This window comes from Drosophila suzukii, chromosome 3, assembly GCF_043229965.1.
Source record: "Drosophila suzukii chromosome 3, CBGP_Dsuzu_IsoJpt1.0, whole genome shotgun sequence".
Classification (NCBI taxonomy): Eukaryota; Metazoa; Arthropoda; class Insecta; order Diptera; family Drosophilidae; genus Drosophila; species Drosophila suzukii.
Window position 1 is genome coordinate 67,384,217 of NC_092082.1, and position 19,277 is coordinate 67,403,493.

At 40.8% G+C, this 19,277-nt stretch overlaps 4 protein-coding genes and 1 long non-coding RNA gene across 7 annotated transcripts; 4 read left to right on the forward strand and 1 right to left on the reverse strand.

The window, feature by feature from the left end:
* The first annotated feature begins 54 nt into the window (after nt 1-54).
* Nucleotides 55-7,762, forward strand: Desat1 (Desaturase 1). 3 transcript variants are annotated; one of them, XM_065866494.2, is made up of 5 exons: nt 55-73; nt 5,051-5,370; nt 6,131-6,467; nt 6,529-6,714; nt 6,777-7,762. In XM_065866494.2, exons 2-5 carry the CDS (start codon nt 5,061-5,063, stop codon nt 7,093-7,095), a joined length of 1,152 nt encoding a protein of 383 aa, XP_065722566.1. In that variant the 5' UTR covers nt 55-73; nt 5,051-5,060; the 3' UTR covers nt 7,096-7,762. The 3 variants fall into 3 exon arrangements, with proteins under 3 accessions (XP_065722566.1, XP_016941737.3, XP_065722567.1); XM_017086248.4 differs by lacking the exon at nt 55-73 and adding an exon at nt 1,749-1,925; XM_065866495.2 differs by lacking the exon at nt 55-73 and adding an exon at nt 4,365-4,386.
* LOC139353194 (uncharacterized) lies at nt 3,013-4,189 on the reverse strand. Its single transcript, XR_011604357.1, has 2 exons — nt 3,827-4,189; nt 3,013-3,627 (listed from the first exon to the last, which is right to left on the reverse strand). It is a non-coding gene; the product is annotated as an uncharacterized lncRNA (long non-coding RNA).
* Nucleotides 7,763-7,876: 114 nt separating the features above from the next.
* vrs (versager) lies at nt 7,877-9,596 on the forward strand. The gene is made up of 2 exons (XM_017086245.4): nt 7,877-8,212; nt 8,322-9,596. Exons 1-2 carry the CDS (start codon nt 7,877-7,879, stop codon nt 9,510-9,512), a joined length of 1,527 nt encoding a protein of 508 aa, XP_016941734.4. The 3' UTR covers nt 9,513-9,596.
* A 477-nt stretch (nt 9,597-10,073) lies between these two features.
* LOC108018680 (UNC93-like protein MFSD11) lies at nt 10,074-19,118 on the forward strand. Its single transcript, XM_017086252.4, has 4 exons — nt 10,074-10,519; nt 17,309-17,478; nt 17,548-18,005; nt 18,171-19,118. The coding sequence occupies exons 1-4, from the start codon at nt 10,433-10,435 to the stop codon at nt 18,764-18,766; spliced, it is 1,311 nt and encodes a 436-aa protein (XP_016941741.1). The 5' UTR covers nt 10,074-10,432; the 3' UTR covers nt 18,767-19,118.
* LOC139353193 (uncharacterized) lies at nt 14,536-15,065 on the forward strand. Its single transcript, XM_070996688.1, has one exon. It carries the CDS (start codon nt 14,536-14,538, stop codon nt 14,992-14,994), a length of 459 nt encoding a protein of 152 aa, XP_070852789.1. The 3' UTR covers nt 14,995-15,065.
* Nucleotides 19,119-19,277: the final 159 nt, after the last annotated feature.

Below are 19,277 nucleotides of genomic sequence, written 5' to 3' on the forward strand. Positions count from 1 at the left end.
ATTGCGTTTGCGTGGGAAGTTGGCGATAAAATCGTAAAACTATAGTCATCCTAAGGACTCGGATCAAATTTGGGTAAGATTAAAGCAACCCGGCATTAATAAGAATTATGACGCATAGTCAGCAATTTTTGGCGTGCACGTTATCGCACATTTCGTTGATCGCCGGCGTCTATTTTGTTGTGTTGAATAGGACCGATTAGAACATCACCGATTATAATATAATGGAAATTTATTTAATAGATTATAGTTCTGTAAGCAAGTGCAACGCACCGAAATTTGTTTACATGGGAAATTAGCGCGCGCACGCCCCGGTAACGTCACACCTCATGCTCTAATCCCCAAGCGATTTAACCCTTTTGAGGGCATTCGGAACTACGCATACTGGGTTCTAAGTGGAATCAGGTTATCAGATCGAATTACTAGTACCCTGTATAAATACTTCTTAGAAATAATTTAAAACTTACTGACGTGTATCCAAAAGTAAGGTCACAGTTTTTATCAAAGTACAAAAAATGTATTTGCTATGATTCATAAATAATCAACTTTTATATTTTGAAAAATATAGTATATTTTAAAGTTGCTGTTTGGTGATAATGATACAAACATTTTTAAAGAATTTAAGTTTAGAATACTCAGTGAAGGGTGTGAGTACTTCTGGTCTGGAATCTTAAGATTCTATTCTCTTTCAATTGACGTCCAAAAAATTACCACGTAAAGCATCTGGTGATCAGATTAAGAGATTGTGAATTATTCAGTGTTTAATTCCATTCAAACCTACAAACGTCTGATTTAAATGCACACATTGCTACAGATTTTAAGCTCATCTCTTAACTGCGCACTATGTGAGCACTTTGTTATTTGATTCACACATATTAATATATGGATGTACATTAGAAATGTTTTTTTATACGAAAAATAATGTATTTAATAGAACCTTAGGTTTTTTATTGCTGATTCACAAGTCAAGGTAGCAAGCGCAACTTAACCTTCTTAAGCCTTGGGTTGCAATTCTTTTGTCGCAAGCAGTACGGCTGGGCATTTCGTCATTTGTCGCGATGACATAAATATGCAATTAGATAGAAGCTAGGCTGAACGCCTAGACGTTTTAGGAAAAAATTCGCGTGTCACTCAACCTCATCTTCTGAAATTTTGAAACAAGAAAAATTATGCAAAGCAGCCCTGTTTTTGTCCGTCCTTAGTTGAATATGTAAAGTTATTGGTCGAGGAGGTGGATCTTGCTAACTGGTTTGGACCGGACAAAGTACAAGAACCGCAAGATTATCTCAAAACAGATATGAGAGGCCATGTGTATTCGCGGCTAACCAATTATCATGGAGAGCCGGCTAACAGCCAGGAAACATCGATTAGATTGGCTAAAATCCATCCCAGAGGTGCAGTGGGATCCAAAGTGCGAAGGCTAACCTTAACGGCGATGTGCTGGCCCTATTTATACCTTTTGGTAATTGTATTGTTGATAAGCCTATTCGCAATTTTCCCGAAAACTTCTCCGTTTTATATCGGATTCAATTGCTTACTTTGGGTATACATAAGATAGTAGGATTCATTTCGCAGATGTTTACAATTTCACGGAGATTAGGCGGTAGATTGGGCTACGTGCATGCCGGTAATCTGGGCACCTGGGGAGAAATAGCCACCAACTGCACACGACGGCGGAGAAAAGCTCTGACGTTGTCCCGCCGATTCGCCTAATCGATTTGTTTTCGTTTTGGCAAGAGTGCGAACGGTTGGTCAGTTCAAATCGAGTTCGTTTAGTGAGTGGACGTGTGCTGTTGGCACTCCTCCGCTGAAATATAGTGCAAATAGATTGAAAGACACCAAAGAGACCCAACCACAGGTTTCGGACAACCGACTGTGCGTAGTGGAAAAGTGCGAGTTTAAAAAGTTGAATCCGGAGAAGCAAACAGGTTGGTTTTCCAGCTGGCAACTTGTTGAGCCTGAGCCATTGCAACAGGATTTACATTTTTACCGGGGGACAGTGTTTACGTAAAACGACAAGAGGAAAATCGAGAAAAGCCACTCTACGCAAGAGTTTTTCAAAAAGCTATCAACTTTAGACTTGTGAATTTCGTTTTCGGGGCCCTCTGGCTCTTTGATCTTAGCTCGAGTTTATGTAGGTTTTTTCGTTTCTCAAGGTTTCCTTTAAGCGGTCACTGTTTATCGGAAGGTTAGATTTTGGTTTCTTTAAATACCCTTGTACATAGCGACTTAATTTATTCCGTCCAAGGGCAGTCGAAAGTTCTGTACCCGGCACATTCACTTTATCCGTGCCTCTATATGTTCCTGTTTGACTTTTAATTAGGCTGAGCGTTTTCTCTTTTTTTACGGTGAATGAACTTTGACAGCAATTATAGATGGATACGCTTAAATTGCAAATTATATGCTTCGAATTTACCAGAAATCATTTGTCACTCTTTTGCGCTACAGTTCGCATGTCCGGCGAACAAGTTTCGCAGTTACAGTCTGTTTGTCAATTTAGATAAAGTGCTAATATTAATTTGACAGATATAAAATCAAAACAAAACGACCGACAGCAGAACAAAAAAGGTACTTAAAAAAATACTTAACGACATGAGTAATAGTTAGGTAAATAGAAGGACGCTTGAGAATTTCAAAAGCCTGGATTGACAATCTTTAAAGTGACAGTACAGGGAATTTTTGTGTTAGAAACTAGAAAGCTAATACAAATTGTCAAAATACTGATTGTTTGATAAACCAAAGATGTAAACAATATGTTTGCTTTATTGGAAACAAATCATACAAACCTATTTCAAGAATCTTAGATGGCTTTTTTTAACTTATAAGGGCTCAATCTTCAACTAGAGGAACATAATCCTACAAAATAATCCTAATTAAAATCAAATTTCTTCCAAATATTTGGAGTAGATTTGACCCTCTAATAAATGTATGAGCTGTTTGTACACTTTAATATTTAAAAAAAAATTTTCAAAATTAAAATTTTTTAAAATTAATAAAAAAAATTTTTTAAATTAAAATTCTTTTATTAAGATCTTTAGAACGCTACGTATGTTTTCTCTGCGTGTAATATCTCGGTGAAGCATCACGCTTTCGCAACGTGATAACGGGCGCAAAAATATAAAATAGGAAAACTACTCTCTCCGCCCTCCCTCCCCAATGAGTTCTTCGCTTTTATTACCGCTCTCTTTCTCACTTGTGTAAGCTCCCACGCTTTCAAAAAAACCAAGCAAAAGTAGGGGCCACATCACATTTCAAGTTCAATGCGTGCCTCTGATAAATGGCTAATGTTTGCTGACTCGCATCTGTTTGCTGCCTTTTCGGTGGTTGTTTTTACCGGTTTTCGGTCGCATTCGACTAAATGGGCTCTCCTGGGCCTAAAAAAGAGTAGACTGCCTTTGTTGACATGTTGGCGGCATTAGCTTTTTCTCTCGCTATCTCTGGCCCTTTCTTTCGCCATGTTAAAAGCTTTCGCTTGTGATCTGCTGTTCTTGCATTACAAATATATGTACATATGTAGTATGTATGTTTGTGCGAATGCGGAACTCTTGTTCTTTCTACCATGTCTCTCGAAAAGCAGGGGCTTGTTTAGAGCATTTTGAAGGGGTTCCCAAAACCTCTTAAAAAATTGATCTAAAAAGATATTTAAAATACCATTAATGTGTGCATTTAGCCATAGCAATCATTAAAGTTTCTTGTATTGGTAGACCAACGTATTTTAAATAAAATTTTAAAATTATTTATTTCAATTTTTTAATAATAATAGATAATAATCCACTCAATCATTATGACCCCCATTGGTAAAGCCACAGCGCTACACTTTTCTAATCACCTTTCTGGTGTCTATTCCCCTAAGCATCGTATGATTTTTAAGCTCTTGCCTGACCGAAGGTTCACGTGTTTAATTGGTTAATGTTCCTATCTCAGGGTTCGAAGTACTCGACTGTCCAGTTTTGTAATAGCCACTTTTCTGATGAAACCGCAATTAGCAGGTGATTCAGGTGATTCACATGTGATGATTGGATGGAGATTGGGGTGGCTAACGATAAGGGCACGCTGTCGTCACGCGACAGGATGTGAAGGGCGGCCAATTCGCGAATCCGATTAGATTCGTTGCCGCGTCTAGACATTTCAGATCTAACCCTGACCTAGCAATAGGTAAAAAATGGCCAACATCTAATCTTCCATTAAGAAGCCCACACCCACACACACATGCACACCTGCAAAAGCTTCGCGACTAATCTAGAGCTTTCGAGCGAGCTTTTTGCCAACAGCCGCGATTCTTCAGCGAGAGAAACTTTGGCACATCAGTTTTAAAACTCCAGTTAACCCAAACGGCTTGTCGTTAATTCCTACCTGGCGAACAAAACATATTTTTCGGGTGTAAACCAGGTACAATAACAACAACAGACGGGTGGACATGCAGGTGCAATTCGTCGAACGGGGACAAGTGTTTGCCATACACTTTTTGCTGGATAGTTTGCAATTCTTGTTAATTTGGCGAATTCCATCGTTTGCCTGTGTTTGTGGGTGTGCGTCGTCTGTATAACAAAGCATGCTAGAGCTGATTGAAGAAGGAATTTTCCACGAAACGTGTCATGGCAGCCGCGTTTGCTCCCTAACCTTGAGTCAAGGTTCCATTCTGTTCGGTTCCCAGTGACCCTCAGAACACATGTTCCACAGCCACATCCTCATCCACCTGGTGCTCTTGTTCCCACACACCGGCTTTTGCATTATTCATGCTGGACTGTGCGAATCCTGACACAAGGACGCGCAGCCAGCATTTATTGATTTTTTTCCCATTAGCCGATTAAAAAACAGAATCCGCATTAGGCAAGAATGAAATATCAAAGGGTACTCAGCTCGACCACATCAACACCTTGGGGTCGGGCCATAAAGAGCTGCTCGGAATCACCTCCCCAAAGCGTGTCAAGTTCAGCTGGCTGGCTAATTGCCCAAGCCACCAAGTTGGCTCACACATTAATGGCTCTTTTGTTTATTTCGTTACTAAAGTGATGTTTATTCTCCGCTTGTTTTTATTTCTAACCAACAACAGTTGATGCAAGATGCCGCCCAACGCCCAAGCCGGTGCCCAGTCCATCACGGACTCGCTGCTCGCCGCGGCTAGCGCCGCCGCCGATTCGGAACAGGGCCCCACCAAGCTGCAGGAGGACTCCACCGGAGTGCTCTTCGAGTGCGATGTGGAGACCACCGACGGTGGACTCGTCAAGGACATTACCGTGCTGAAGAAGGCCGAGAGGCGCCGACTGAAGCTGGTCTGGCGCAACATCATCGCCTTCGCATACCTCCATCTGGCGGCTCTCTACGGCGCCTACCTCATGGTCACCTCGGCCAAGTGGCAGACCTCCGTCTTAGGTGAGTCCAACGGGTTATAAACGTCAAAGTACTATACCACACCATAGTAATTAACGAATTCCAAGTGGTTTTAGTTTTTCTAAATTGTTATTTACCCATGTTTTGATCGAAAGGCTATGATTTCTAATATCTCTCTCTCTACTTACAATATTGAGTTCTTAAATCGATGGTTACTATGAACTCACAAAAAACTTGCCTAAAAAAATTAACTACAATGCCAAAGGTCATCTTAATGAAAAAATAATTACTCATTTAAAAAACACTTTCTTAGAAGCTCACTGCCCAGAGTAAACTGTTTCGACCTTTAAATAGCACATATCTTCAAAACACTTCCATAAAATAGTATCATTAGGGTTCCTCTTTATGTATATGTTAGATGTGGTTTACTAGTGGAAAATTTTGAAATACAACGCATTTGCAAAAATTAACCTAGTATGGCTTGGTTGCCATCTTCCTGTCGCGTGCCAGACTCGCGAATATATGGGGTTATCTACGGCTTCGGCCCTGATAACCTTCACAAAGTGGTTTTTATGGGTGTCCAGACGTCCAAACATGGCATAGACTGCTGATCGGGCATACCTTCAATGCGATAACCTCTACGTGCCTATACTTGTTTTGATCGTGGATCAATTCACCTGCTATTAAACTTGAAAATCAGCGATTGTAAAAATGATTTGCCTATTCTATTTTAATTATATATATATATTTTTAAAAACGTATGGTAACTTACTAACTAGATCAACTCGTTTGGTTATTTCAGCTTATTTCCTATATGTCGTTTCTGGCCTGGGCATTACTGCCGGTGCTCATCGTCTGTGGGCGCATCGCTCCTACAAGGCCAAGTGGCCCCTGCGCGTGATTCTGGTCATCTTCAACACCATCGCCTTCCAGGATGCCGCCTACCACTGGGCCCGTGACCATCGTGTGCACCACAAATACTCGGAGACTGATGCTGATCCCCACAACGCCACTCGTGGCTTCTTCTTCTCGCACGTCGGCTGGCTGCTGTGCAAGAAGCACCCGGACGTGAAGGCCAAGGGAAAGGGAGTCGATCTATCCGACCTTCGCGCCGATCCCGTCCTCATGTTCCAGAAGAAGTAGGTTTCAAGTGGAACCATCGTTGTGGCAATGTTTAATTTAAAATAAACTTTTTCCTAGATACTACATGCTGTTGATGCCCATTGCCTGCTTCATCATTCCGACCACGGTGCCCATGTACTTCTGGGGTGAATCGTTCATGAACGCTTGGTTCGTGGCCACCATGTTCCGTTGGTGTTTCATCCTGAATGTAACCTGGCTGGTGAACAGTGCTGCCCACAAATTCGGCGGTCGTCCCTACGACAAGTGAGTGCCAAGGACTTGAACGACGCTAAGAGCAAGTACTTACAAGCCTTAACTATTTGCAGATTCATTAATCCTTCGGAGAACATCTCGGTGGCTATCCTGGCCTTCGGCGAGGGATGGCATAACTACCACCACGTCTTCCCCTGGGACTACAAGACGGCCGAGTTCGGCAAATACTCGCTAAACTTCACCACCGCCTTCATCGACTTCTTCGCCAAGATCGGCTGGGCCTACGACCTGAAGTCCGTGTCCTCGGACATCATCCAGAAGCGTGTGAAGCGCACTGGTGACGGAACGCACGCCACGTGGGGATGGGGAGACGTGGACCAGCCCAAGGAGGAGATTGAGGATGCACTCATTACACACAAAAAGAGCGAATAGGCAGGCTCAGGGCTGAGGGTTGAGGCTGAGGGTTTAGAAGAAATCAATCAAATTCAAATTAAGCTAACAAAACCTAATTTTCCATTTTGCATATGTCCGCGGAACAAACTTCCTAACAGAGAAAATGCAGCCCATTAAATTAATTCTAAGATAAAACGTTGATGATAACTGTTTGTTGTATCTCGAAAACTTTATACCGTCTGTGTTAAACCAGCTCTGGAAATGTTTTTATTTCGCTCTGGCGTTGCTTTTTAAGAGAGACGCAAACTAACTTTGTATTTATACATGCATATAATTGCTTAAAACCTGGATATTGATGTACAATAGACGGCAATTGGAGCTTTTCATTCACTGTTATCTCGAGGTCACTTTGAAATTTGAGAGAAATTTTCAGTTAAAGAATATAAAAATTTATACAAATGGAGGAAAACTTTCCGTTTCAAAGAAAAAGAAATACCTGCAAATGAAAGATTTTAGTATTTAGCGTAAGCCAAAAAGACAAAAAGAATTATCAAGGAACTAATATATAAAATATATAATAAACGATCGCTGTTAGAACACTAAAAGCACCTTCACCTATACATATGATATTTCCTTAAATGTTATTAAATAAAATGTGAAAATGCCTCTGGGAAAGAAATCCCAGTAGGTTTTTCCATAACCTGAACATGTCTAAATGCTTATGCCAGTACTTCACATTTAGTTGTATCACACACTTCTAACGTTATAGAACCATACGAAAAAAAAACCAACGAATCAAAATTAACATATTGGTGAAATCATGGACCCCTTTACGGTTCCCAAAAAGATCAACCGTAATGTTCTCAAGGCTCTCAGCATCCTGCAATCGTCTCGAACCGATTTTGTGCGCTTAAGTGATATTACTCGTCAGACACAGATCCAAATGCGCAACTGCGTTCCGGTCGCCAATATGGAAGACGTGATAAAGGAGTCTCTGTGCACCATGACCAAGCTGGGCATTCTAATGCGACTTGGAGTGGCAAAGTATGCACTTTCCTATCCAGTTTTTTGCCGCTTGGGAAGGGCTCTGCCCAATCCGAAAACAAATGTTCCGGGTAATCCCGGTAAACCATTACGTAAGGCAGTGCAGGATGCTGTGAGTATGACAAAAACCTTATAGTAAGAGCAGGTTTTTTAATGACCCTGGCATTAATTATTTAATAGAAATGTCCTGGGCTAGGATAACAATAAATTCTATTTTTCAGCGTCGAAAGAAGAGTCTCGGACACTTGGATCCATGGAAGCCAGCCACCAAGTTATTAAGTGAGGAATCTCTATCTGGGAATGAAATGGACAAGTTGCGTAAAAGAATGCGCACTAACACCAAGCGCATTCAAAAGAGGAAGAGAAAAGTTGTCCATCCACAACCAGGTCCCAAACAGGACGACTTGGCGGGGATTGAAAATGAGATCATGGATTCAAAACCACTTTTCGGGCCTACTGGCTCAACTACTCCAGATATCCCAGTTCCTAGTGGTACGATCAGTGATCCACAGAAGCTTTCCGGCGCTAGTGAGTTTCAGTCAGTTTTGTCAGATACGGCATTGCAATCGGGAACTTTAAGTTCGCGGTTTTCTCGGAACATGTCGCCAGGCGTTTGTCGTCATGGGTTTTCGTTAACTCCTAGGAACTCTACCAGCAAGTCGGAAATGAATAACAAAGTAGATGTAAATGAAGATGAAGGATCTGAAGCTTCGAAGAGTTGGTCAGTTTGTAGTACCACTCCTATCGGCTTGGATGTCCAGCCAGCCGGATACACCCCTGGACTGGAACCCGATGTGAAAAATGCTTCCGTGCTTGGGCTTTGCGGCAGTCCACTCAGTTTGCGCACGCGGGCGGAACAGTACGTAACGCGCTATGTAGTCTTAGATGAAGATAAACTACCAACTACCAATCAAGGACCAGTTATACCCGTTGGAGAGCAAATGGAAATATGTGAGGACCCTATTACCCTTCCTCGACAATCAAATTCCCAAGAATCTATTTCCAATCGATTTATATCTTCTTACCCTCAAGACAACACACTTTTGACCGATGGACAAGTCAAAATTTCACAGTCTCTCAATTTCCAATCTGAACTTGAGCCACAAGACGTAAACAATCAAGAGGCACCAAACGCAGTCTTCCTGGATGTCCCAAACTCTATTTCCGAAAATGCTGAGAATACGCCATGTCAAGATCATATTTCATGTTCAGAAGAAAACGATGGCTATTCTTCTAACCCTTTAAATATGAATACATCTATTTCCAATGGATTTACATCTTCTAACGCCCAAGACAACCCACTTTCGACCGATGGACAAGTCAAAATTTCACAGTCGCTGAATTTCCAAACTGAACAACCGTCCATCTTAAAGTTGCGACGGAGCGTATCTGAGTTTGACTTTTATAAATGATTTTTAAGTTAATAAAACCAATCGAGTACCCGCGCCCACATCGAACTATCGATAGTTGGTATGCGCGATTATTGTCAGAAATCACGCTCACGACTTTGCTTTTGCCTGTGTGTGGGTGTTTTCTCTCTCATTTCCTCTCTCAGATTAGGTTTTCTTGATACTCTACTGAAGTGAGAGTCCGTCGACTTAGAGATGATCTTTGTTTAAGGGGTCTATATGTATAATAAAAATGCAATCTCTATATAAAGTTTGTTAGGGATTATTTTACTGACAGATTATAAAAAATCGTAAGATACAGTCCGAGATTTACTTAGCGTACGAAATGTATATGTTAAGAACTGAAGAAGTAGTCTTACTCTGGTAAATTAAATATGACACTTCATTTATCTTGTCTTGTATCATATTTTAAAGATTAATATGGCGAAATTAAAAATATATTACAGACTTGCATTTCTTGAGATCAGGTGTTATACTCATTGTATCACCTCTAGGTAGGGCATACAAAACTCGGTATGGCGATTTCTTTGGGAATTCCGTTATTAGTGCGCTCCCTCTCGAAGTGCGGTTCCATTCAACTTTCGGCACTCGACGCGTAAACATTGCATTTAACATTTGCGCTCAGTGTTTTGCTTTGAGTTTTTGCGTGTTTTAGTTGTGTGTTGTATTCTAACCATTTGCATTGGGTTATATTACGTTGCCTTCGAGAAGTGCTAAATAGATGCGTCCAGTTGAACCTGCCTATTGTCGGAATTTTTAACGTTTTTATCAGATTGAAATTGAGAGAGTCGCAGTTCACGCCCCCTCTCTTGTGACGACGTCAAATGCAAATGCAGTGCGCGCGGCAAGTTAATTGAATTCTATTTGATTGCACTTGCGGCGGGAAAAGATACAGATAGCTATTGCTATAGAACGGCATCAGGATGGATTTCAAATTCCTGATGATTCTCATCCTGGGCTTCGGCTTTATGTTCGTCTTCACGGCTTTCCAGACCATGTGTAACATAGAGGTAAGTCTATTCTTCGCTCTTTTCCGGCTCTCTTCCCCGCCCACCGCTCTCTCTCTATTCGTGTGTATGCGTGGGCGTTGATGTTGTTGTTGACATCCTTGCCATTGGACCTTCGTCCTTGTCCTTGCCAATAGACATCGTAGTGCCCTTGCCACCCCACCAACCCAAAAACCCACAACGCCCCGCGTCACAGGATGTTATAACATTGCCGCCATCCATTCTCGCAATTGTTCGCTCGTAAATTACCCCCTGATTTGTGGCGGTGTAAAGTGGCGAGGAGTTGCTTATTATTACGATTTAATGTACTGCTCCAAAGGTCACCAGTCATTCGGCGGCCATTGTTCGATGTGCCAGTGTGGAGCACATCTGAGGGGGCCTCAATTGATAAGGAACTCGTACTCATCATCAGTCATAGAGCAGTTATCGTTTATAATGCAAACAGAGCTAGAAATGTTGACCCCAATAGGGGAATAGGTCCCTCGTAACTTTCTTTAAATGATTGCCCCCTAACCCACCCATTCAGCAGTTCAAAATGTTGTTTGCCTTATGATTGCCCCTTGGGAGCAATGGGAAACCATTGGGCTTTGAGAACTTATCATCAGTATGCAGTATCATGCAGTACCAGCTGTGGGAGCCACATGTAACCAGAAAAGTTGACCCCAATAAGGGTTTACGACTTTCCCGAATTCTTACAATTATTTCTCTTTAACTTTACTGTACTTTCGTGGACTGAAATCGTTGTATAGAAAGGTTTTACTCTTGAGATTCTCCAGTGGCTTATATTCCAAGAAGAAATTTAAGTGTATACAAGATTATTTTTTATAAATCCGGTAACGAATACATCAACTTTTTTTTTTCACAAAAAAAAAATGATAATGGAATCCAGTTTCAGCAAATGATAAACGACAATCTAATTCCATTAAAATATATCAAATAATTCTATGTAGTGGTTCCTAATTTATACAAATTCCGCTCAACTGGAATCAATATTATTTCCAAGAACCAGCTGATAATAATCCCATTCACAGGCAGATTTGGGGGCATACTCCAATCTATTTCTGGTATGAAGTGACAGCGATTACCTAATTAATATTTGCAAATGAACACAATGTATTACACTTATTGGTAATGATAGGCATAGATTAAACTCCGTTGACGCGTTCATTGACTGGTTGCATTATAACGGCTTATTTCGATGACTATTTATTGTCGGTAATAAAATCCGTAAGATCAAGGCCAACGGATGGCAAAAGCAAAACCAGAAAACAGACTTATATACCTATTTTATACTATATACCATTTCGTGAGTGCGGATTCATTAACCAACTGGATTGTCGGGTATGCGAAAAAAAAACGTTCTTGTTCACGTTTATCTCGTCTTATTACGTATGCGACGCTTTTTTGTTATGGCCGAAACGCGAATCCCCATACTGCCCACCAAATTGGTCTTTGTCATTGTTTTGCAAACAGCTCATTTTTTGAAGCATTTTGTTATGGTTCAATGCACTGTATGAATACCTTCTGATAAATACCACAAAATTGGGTTTGAAGCGTTGAAATTTGTCCCTTTGGTTTTATTTTTTTGATGGTTTTCTTTACGGTTTTATTTTGGGCTTTCAACGAGGCAAGCGGCGCATGCGCAATACATTTTTTCTGTCTTTGTGCCTGCCCTCCAGTTAGTGTTTCTCTTTATAAACAATTTACTACGGCAGCAGCAACAAAAGCAAAAGTGACTTGGAATTCCAATCAGGGCGTGCTTTGGCGTAGTTAACTAAATTCATAGACCACACAGGGAAAAATAAAAATCTACACAAGTTGTTAATCATTTTTGTTAACGGGAATTCTTACCTATTATTAAGATATATAAATCATTTTAGAGATTAGTTCTTATCTCGAGTACTTATGACACCGATATCCATTAATAAATGGATTATATTTCCAGAGAGTTTTTTATTATTGATAATAAAACTAGTTCGTATCAAAAATGGTTTTCCATAAGCCGATGCTCTTTAGGGATAAATATTTTAACAAATTGATTAATCACAAACCACAATATAAACGGAAATTTAAAACAAAGTTTAAATTAATATGGTTATGTGTGTTTTTCTATTATAGATTTTCTAACTTGAATTATTAAATTTTTTCTTGAGTGTAGTTAGCCAAACTTATAGACCAACAATCGATCGATCGGCCCGTATTCCGTGTCCATTAGAGAGCAATTTTGAAGCGAGGCCTTGGCTCATATGGTGCAATAGTTGGAGTGGCACAGAACACTTTCAGAGACCGCTGGAACCGCTTTCCACCTGATTGCGCAATCGATATCAAATGCAATGCCCAATTCAAAACGCGTCGAGCAGCACAACTCTTTCAATGTCATTGCAATTGCAAGTTCGTTGCACAAACCCCCACACAGTCGTCAGGCTCAAGGCCACGTCAGCAATAAACCAAGCCACGTTGACCAACATACATATGCACACATCAATTTGGCCAAGACGGTGGGCGACTGCCGGAGAGGGAGGGGGTGGGGACGGGCGGAGCGCCTGCGCCCAGACGGTTGCACAACAACAAACCGAAAAGTGGGTGTGCGCCGACGAGCCCACCACTCACTGCCCGAATCCAAATCCAAATCCGAACCACCTGACCCCACCTCCCACAAAACCACCTTCTCCGCCAGCAGTCGTGTGCAGCAATGTCTGACCAAAAGAGCGGAAAATCAAGTCTAGCCTGGCCAGACAGAGTTTTCTGGACACCCTATAAAGTAACGATGGTCCCAGCGAAAATGGGGATTTTCAACACTCGGAATTTCCCGCTAGTGATGTAACGTTTAAAAAATTAGAAACAAAATCCAAAATAAGAGGGTGTTTTTTTAACAACTTTTTTTATTAAATAAAAGTACATAACCCCTTAAATATATGAGTTCTTAAAACTTCGTGGTTTTAGACTGCATTTTTAAAAAATCCAAGACATAAAAAATCGTACATTTCTGGGATATTACTTAATTGACAAAAAGTGATCTTATACTTAATTAAATTCTACTAACATAACCCCTCCAAATCTATCTTAGAGTCTGCATTTTTAAAAAATCTGTCTTTACTATAAGCCTTATAAAAGCCTAACCTCCTATGTCTATGTCAAAAAGTGATCTGATACTAGATTTAAAAGTTAAGTTACACGTGGCCTAAAAAGTAATCATTCTGCTAAAAATAGTATTGTAATATTTTTACGTGAAAGAAAGAAATCTTTTGAGCTCCCTGATTTAAAGGAAAATAGATCTAGTCGTCCCACAAAAATATATCAGAGCCAATAAATATCTTAGGTTACAACTAAATATCAACAAAGTCAAAACTTATAAAACAATAAATATCTAAGTCTAGCTACCGTTTTCACTGCAACAAAATGAAGGACTACGTAAGGAAGAGTATTGATTTCAATGTCGAACGCAAACAGGAGCTGGGCGACTTTCGCACCTATGGATTTATGAAGGCAGTCAGATCGGATACACCCATCCCAGCGGCTCAGAAGAAAATTAGTGCCACTACACTGACGGAGAGATTGCACTCCTTACACGGAAAGGTGTCGATGAACATAGAAAGCGAGGTGGGATCAGATGGACTACCCTCTACTATGCCTTCAGTAATATCCTTTTCACGCCAATCGAAAGCAATGACATCCTTTGAGATTAAACGGAAACTATTTGATGAGGCGGAGTTCACCATAACCCGAGGCAAGAAACTAAGTGAACTCACTCATCCAAAAGACTCTGGCGAAACTATTGCCTTTAAAGATCCAGGATGTTCGAGTATGGAAGAAATCGAGGCATATTGTGACAGAATGCACATTAAGTTTGCCAAATAATTCGTATACGGGTTCTACATTTTATTCAAGTTTTCCTAGAAGATTCTATTTATTTTTACATTGCTTTAATCAAATTGATCTAGTTACCAGCAAACATAGTGTCACTTAACAACCAAGTCCAAGCTGACAATATATTAATATACATTTACCACTACCACAAAATGGCCAAATACTTTAAGAAGGATATTGACTTCAATGTTGATCTGAAAAGGGAGTCAACCGATGGACGCACCTACGGATTTATGAAGACCTTACGGTCGGATACGCCCATTCCCATGGCTCATAAGAAAATCGGTTCTTCAACACTGTTGAATAGGCTAAGAACGTGGCACGAAGTTGACTTTAACAATGATGAAAGCGAATCTGAGTCAACTGGAGAACAGGGTTCCTTAGCTTCAGTGGAATCGCCGGATGGCCGAACAAACTCATTGACTCCTTTTGAGATGAAACGGAAAATGTTTGATTCAGCAGAGTTCACCATAACACGAGGCCAGAAACTAAGTGATAATATTCATCCGACCCATTCCGGATTAAAAGTTAATATCAAAGATATGGAAATTGATTATATGGAAGATTTGGAGGCCTATTGTCGCAAAATGAACATAAAGTTAGACAAATAATCGATTTAATTTCTTACTTTGTATACAGCTTCTAAAGCTATAAATAAAGAATACGATAATATTTTCCTCTAGCTACATATTTACTTTTTGTTAAAAATACATTTTTTGGTGCATACCAATTTGAAGTAAAAGTCATTATACCTTCTGTAAGGAAAGACATACCAAACTCGTTTCACATTTTTTGAAGTTTTTCGTGAGTCGTTGTGCCAGTTTTTGCGTAACGTAAACAAAGTAAAGTGACGATCGATTTAATAAGTTGTGCAGTACATTCTCCTGCAATTCCTCGTACGCACGTTACTTTCTTTATCGCATTTCGACTTTCTTTCGACTCTTGTTTGCACACAACTTGACCCAATTCTCTGGATAGGAGGTGTATATGTCCGTCAATCCAATAATAAAGAGATCATCAACAAATTTTCATTGAGCTCCATTGGTGGTGATAAGGAATACTTACACTTCAAACTCGAGATTTCTTATCACCACCTTCTTTTAGACGTCTATAGCTCTTTGCTTTTTATGCTCTACTATACCAGTGCCATAAACATTATTTAGCTTGAGTTAGTTACGTACGTTTGAAATATTATAGCCAGTTAGAACATTTGCGAAGTCCCAAAAGTGGCTGTAAGCATTTTCCGTTGATAGACTTATAAATAGTTCCTGAGTTCTCAAGGGCACTGAACGTATACACCGTATGTTTCCTGACAAAACAGTTCCGCTTCTCGAATGCAGACAATTAAATTCTCGACTTTCACTTATGTACTTGTAGCCCCTAGTTATTAAAATATAAGTACACAGTTCTCTGTAGAGCACTTTTAAAGCACTATCAGTTAAAGCCTCTGAAGTTGGACTTCAAAATGGGCACGAGGACCGGACCCGATTTGCAGCGCCACTTAATTGATGCAGCTAGAAATCGAAATCAAGTCAGAGTCAGAATTTTTTGCTAAGATAACCATATCGATAGGTCGTTCACCGAGATGCGTTCTTTGGAATGGAAAATTTTTGAACTCAACCACAAACACGTTTCGCATGTGCAACTTGTAATTTTCCATTGACACTCGCAAGAATTGTAAATTTGCACTTGAATCTAGTTGCAGACAAGGTTTTGATTGGATTTATTTTTTTCAGCTGTTCGATTTTTTATTTAAATGTATAAATTTATGCGTGTTAGGACCACTCTAATCGATTATTATACATATATAAAATTGGCTTCAGTCATAGGTATTCTCAATAGCTTTTCTTTTTTAAACTTGTATGTTAAGTAATTTCTACACAAGATGTTATTAATTATACCCGTTACTTGTAGAGTAAAAGGGTATACTAGCTTCGTCGGAAAGTATGATACAGGTAGAAGGAAGCGTTTTCGACCCCGTAAAGTATATATGTTCTTGAACAGGATCACTAGCCGAGTCAATCTAGCCAAGTCCGTCTGTCCGTATAAATGCTGTGATCTCGGAAACTATACAAGCTACAGTACTGGGATTAGGCATGCAGATTCCTGAGATTCCTTCGCAGCGAAAGTTTATTTCAGCAGGGTGCCACGCCCACTCTTACGCCCACAAACCGTCCAAAACATTGGCTCCTACAGTTTTAATGCTAGAATAAAAGTAATTAACTGAAACTTATTGTTCTCATCGATACCTATCGATTGACCCAACCACGCCCACTTTAACGCCCACAAACTTTAAAAAATCGAAAATATGAACGCTGATATCTCGGAAAATACCAAAGAAAGAGAACTGGGTTTTCAGATTTAAATTCCGAAGCCTTGTACGCAGCGCAAGTTGGTTACGCGAATATGCCACGCCCACTTTAAAACCCATAAACCGCCCAAACCTGTGACGCCCACAATTTTCATGCTAGACAAAAATTATAGCCCTAATGTATTAGTCTCGTCAAAACTTATCGATTGACCCAAAAAAAGTTTGCTACGCCCACTCTAACGAGACTAGGGTTAGGCAAAGGAACCTAAAATAGGTCTTGATTGTTGGAAGTGTAACAAGAAATTTCTAAGTACATTTGTTTTGGAGTCGAAAAACCATTGTGATAGTATTTCGAAACCAACTATGTTTTAATTGTATTATATCCGCTTTGGTGGGGTTTTCTAGGGAGATGTATTTTGCCTCGAAAACGTATCCGGACAGGAAATACCTGATATTGTGTACTTGAACTGCGAACACGTTTTCCGTATAACATTTAAAGAAAAACAATAAACAAACGCGTTGCTGCCGGTTCATTGGCATGCAGTCGTCAAAATGTGTCTGGCACGTTTCCAAAATGCTAATCATATCTCTTTTCGACCCTATGTACCCCACAGAAAACCATACTGGACAGCATTTCCCAGGAAGATGATAGCTTTAAGGGTGAGGGCTACACCAGCCTGGCGATCATCTACCTGTTCTTCTCGCTCTCCAACTGGCTGGCACCCTCGTTCATCTCGTTCACCGGACCCCGAGTGGCCATGGTAGTGGGAGCACTGACCTACACGTGAGTTGATCCCCGATCCCCTTTTATGCGGTCAATAAAGTTTGGTAACTAATGTCCACCGATTTACAGGGCCTTCATGATCACGTTCATGTTCCCATCCACGGTGCTGCTGTACGTGGGCAGCGCCGTGCTGGGATTGGGTGCCTCGATCACCTGGACGGGTCAAGGAACCTACCTGGCACGCTGCAGTGAATCCACGACCATCTCCCGCAACTCTGGCGTCTTCTGGGCCCTGCTGCAGTGCAGCATGTTCATCGGCAATCTGTTCGTGTACTATCAGTTCCAGGACAAGACCAGGATCGACAAGGAAACACGGAATCTGGTCATCGGCGTGCTCACCGTGATCGCCATTCTTGGCATAGTATTCCTGGCCGCCCTGAGATTCATGGCCGACAATGCCGAGCACGACAACGAACTGGAGCAGAAGCACACGGGCTGCGGACAGGCCATGTACGCCTTGAAGTCCGCAGGACAATTGTTCCTCACCAAGAAGATGCTGCTCCTCAGCTTGGCTTTCTTTTATACAGGTTGGTAGAAGTACCTAAAAAATAAACTATATAAATAATAATTTGTATTCATAATAATAAGTTACCAAACCTAAAAAGAACCTTACAAAAAATATCAAAATAATATCTCATCAAACTTATAATGACATCATTTAAATTTTATTAATTATATCTTAACCTTTAAAGGTCTCGAGCTGTCATTCTTCAGTGGCGTTTTTGGATCGGCGATTGGATTCACCACGAAAATTGCTGAGACCCCGAAGGAGATCGTTGGCCTGGTGGGCATTTGCATTGGAGCCGGCGAGGTCTTCGGAGGAGGACTCTTTGGCATACTGGGCAACAAGACGACGCGATATGGACGCGATCCCATCGTGATTGCCGGCTATGTGATGCACATGGCGGCCTTCTTCATGACTTTCGTCAACCTGCCGAACAGCGCACCGTTCAAAGATACCACCGATATATCCTACCTGGATCCGCCCAGAGCCAGTATTGCGCTGATCTGTGCCTTTCTTTTGGGCCTGGGCGATGCCTGCTTCAACACCCAGATCTACTCGATGCTGGGCGGCGAGTATGTGAACAATGCCGTGGGCGCATTCGCCTTGTTCAAGTTCACCCAGTCGGTGGCGGCGGCCATCAGCTTCTTCTACTCCTCGCACTTCGGACTGTACGTTCAGCTGGGCATCCTGGTGGTCATGGGAACCATCGGCACCATCGCCTTCGTAATCGTCGAGTGGGGCTTCAAGAGGCAGCACCGCGAACAGGAGGCATTGGAGAAGTAATCCCGCCCGATATCATAGGATCTAGAGTATTAGATGCAGGTTCTCGTTAGGGCGCTAGGGCTGTATAGCCACTTGTCCGTGTTTATTAAAATCCTCGGAGTGCTTTAAATCCGTGCGACTGCGTCGTCTTCCTAGACAATAACTAATAAGTGTTGTTGCGCGCTATTGTTGCTAAATATACGTATTTTAATGTTGGCATTCCAAAACGTAATTATAATCTAGTTGTCTATGTTTTTATATGTGTGTATTGTATATGTGCGTTTATTTATTTTAAGCAGCTATTGTGCAATTGTAAATTAGTAAACCACAGATTTGGAGTATTATAAGAAATATATAACGAATTTTAAGAAAAGTTGGGAGTGTTTCAATGTGGTAATTTGGCCGTATTGGAAATTGTAATGAACATTCAATAAATTGTTCTCAGATTCAGCCAATTTTTAAATTTGTAATCATATCAGAAATGAAAGATATAACCATTGTGGCTTACCTTCTGCTGTTTCTTTTAAGTATA

Excerpts from the sequence above, each read along its gene's own strand:
- LOC108018680 (XM_017086252.4), top strand. The coding sequence starts at position 10,433 with ATGGATTTCAAATTCCTGATGATTCTCATCCTGGGCTTCGGCTTTATG. Across the intron at positions 10,520-17,308 it reads AGACCATGTGTAACATAGAG|AAAACCATACTGGACAGCAT; the intron begins GTAAGTCTATTC and ends TGTACCCCACAG. Across the intron at positions 17,479-17,547 it reads GTGGGAGCACTGACCTACAC|GGCCTTCATGATCACGTTCA; the intron begins GTGAGTTGATCC and ends ACCGATTTACAG.
- vrs (XM_017086245.4), top strand. The coding sequence starts at position 7,877 with ATGGACCCCTTTACGGTTCCCAAAAAGATCAACCGTAATGTTCTCAAG. Across the intron at positions 8,213-8,321 it reads GTAAGGCAGTGCAGGATGCT|CGTCGAAAGAAGAGTCTCGG; the intron begins GTGAGTATGACA and ends TCTATTTTTCAG.
- Desat1 (XM_065866494.2), top strand. The coding sequence starts at position 5,061 with ATGCCGCCCAACGCCCAAGCCGGTGCCCAGTCCATCACGGACTCGCTG. Across the intron at positions 5,371-6,130 it reads GTGGCAGACCTCCGTCTTAG|CTTATTTCCTATATGTCGTT; the intron begins GTGAGTCCAACG and ends TGGTTATTTCAG. Across the intron at positions 6,468-6,528 it reads GTCCTCATGTTCCAGAAGAA|ATACTACATGCTGTTGATGC; the intron begins GTAGGTTTCAAG and ends ACTTTTTCCTAG.
- LOC139353193 (XM_070996688.1), top strand. The coding sequence starts at position 14,536 with ATGGCCAAATACTTTAAGAAGGATATTGACTTCAATGTTGATCTGAAA.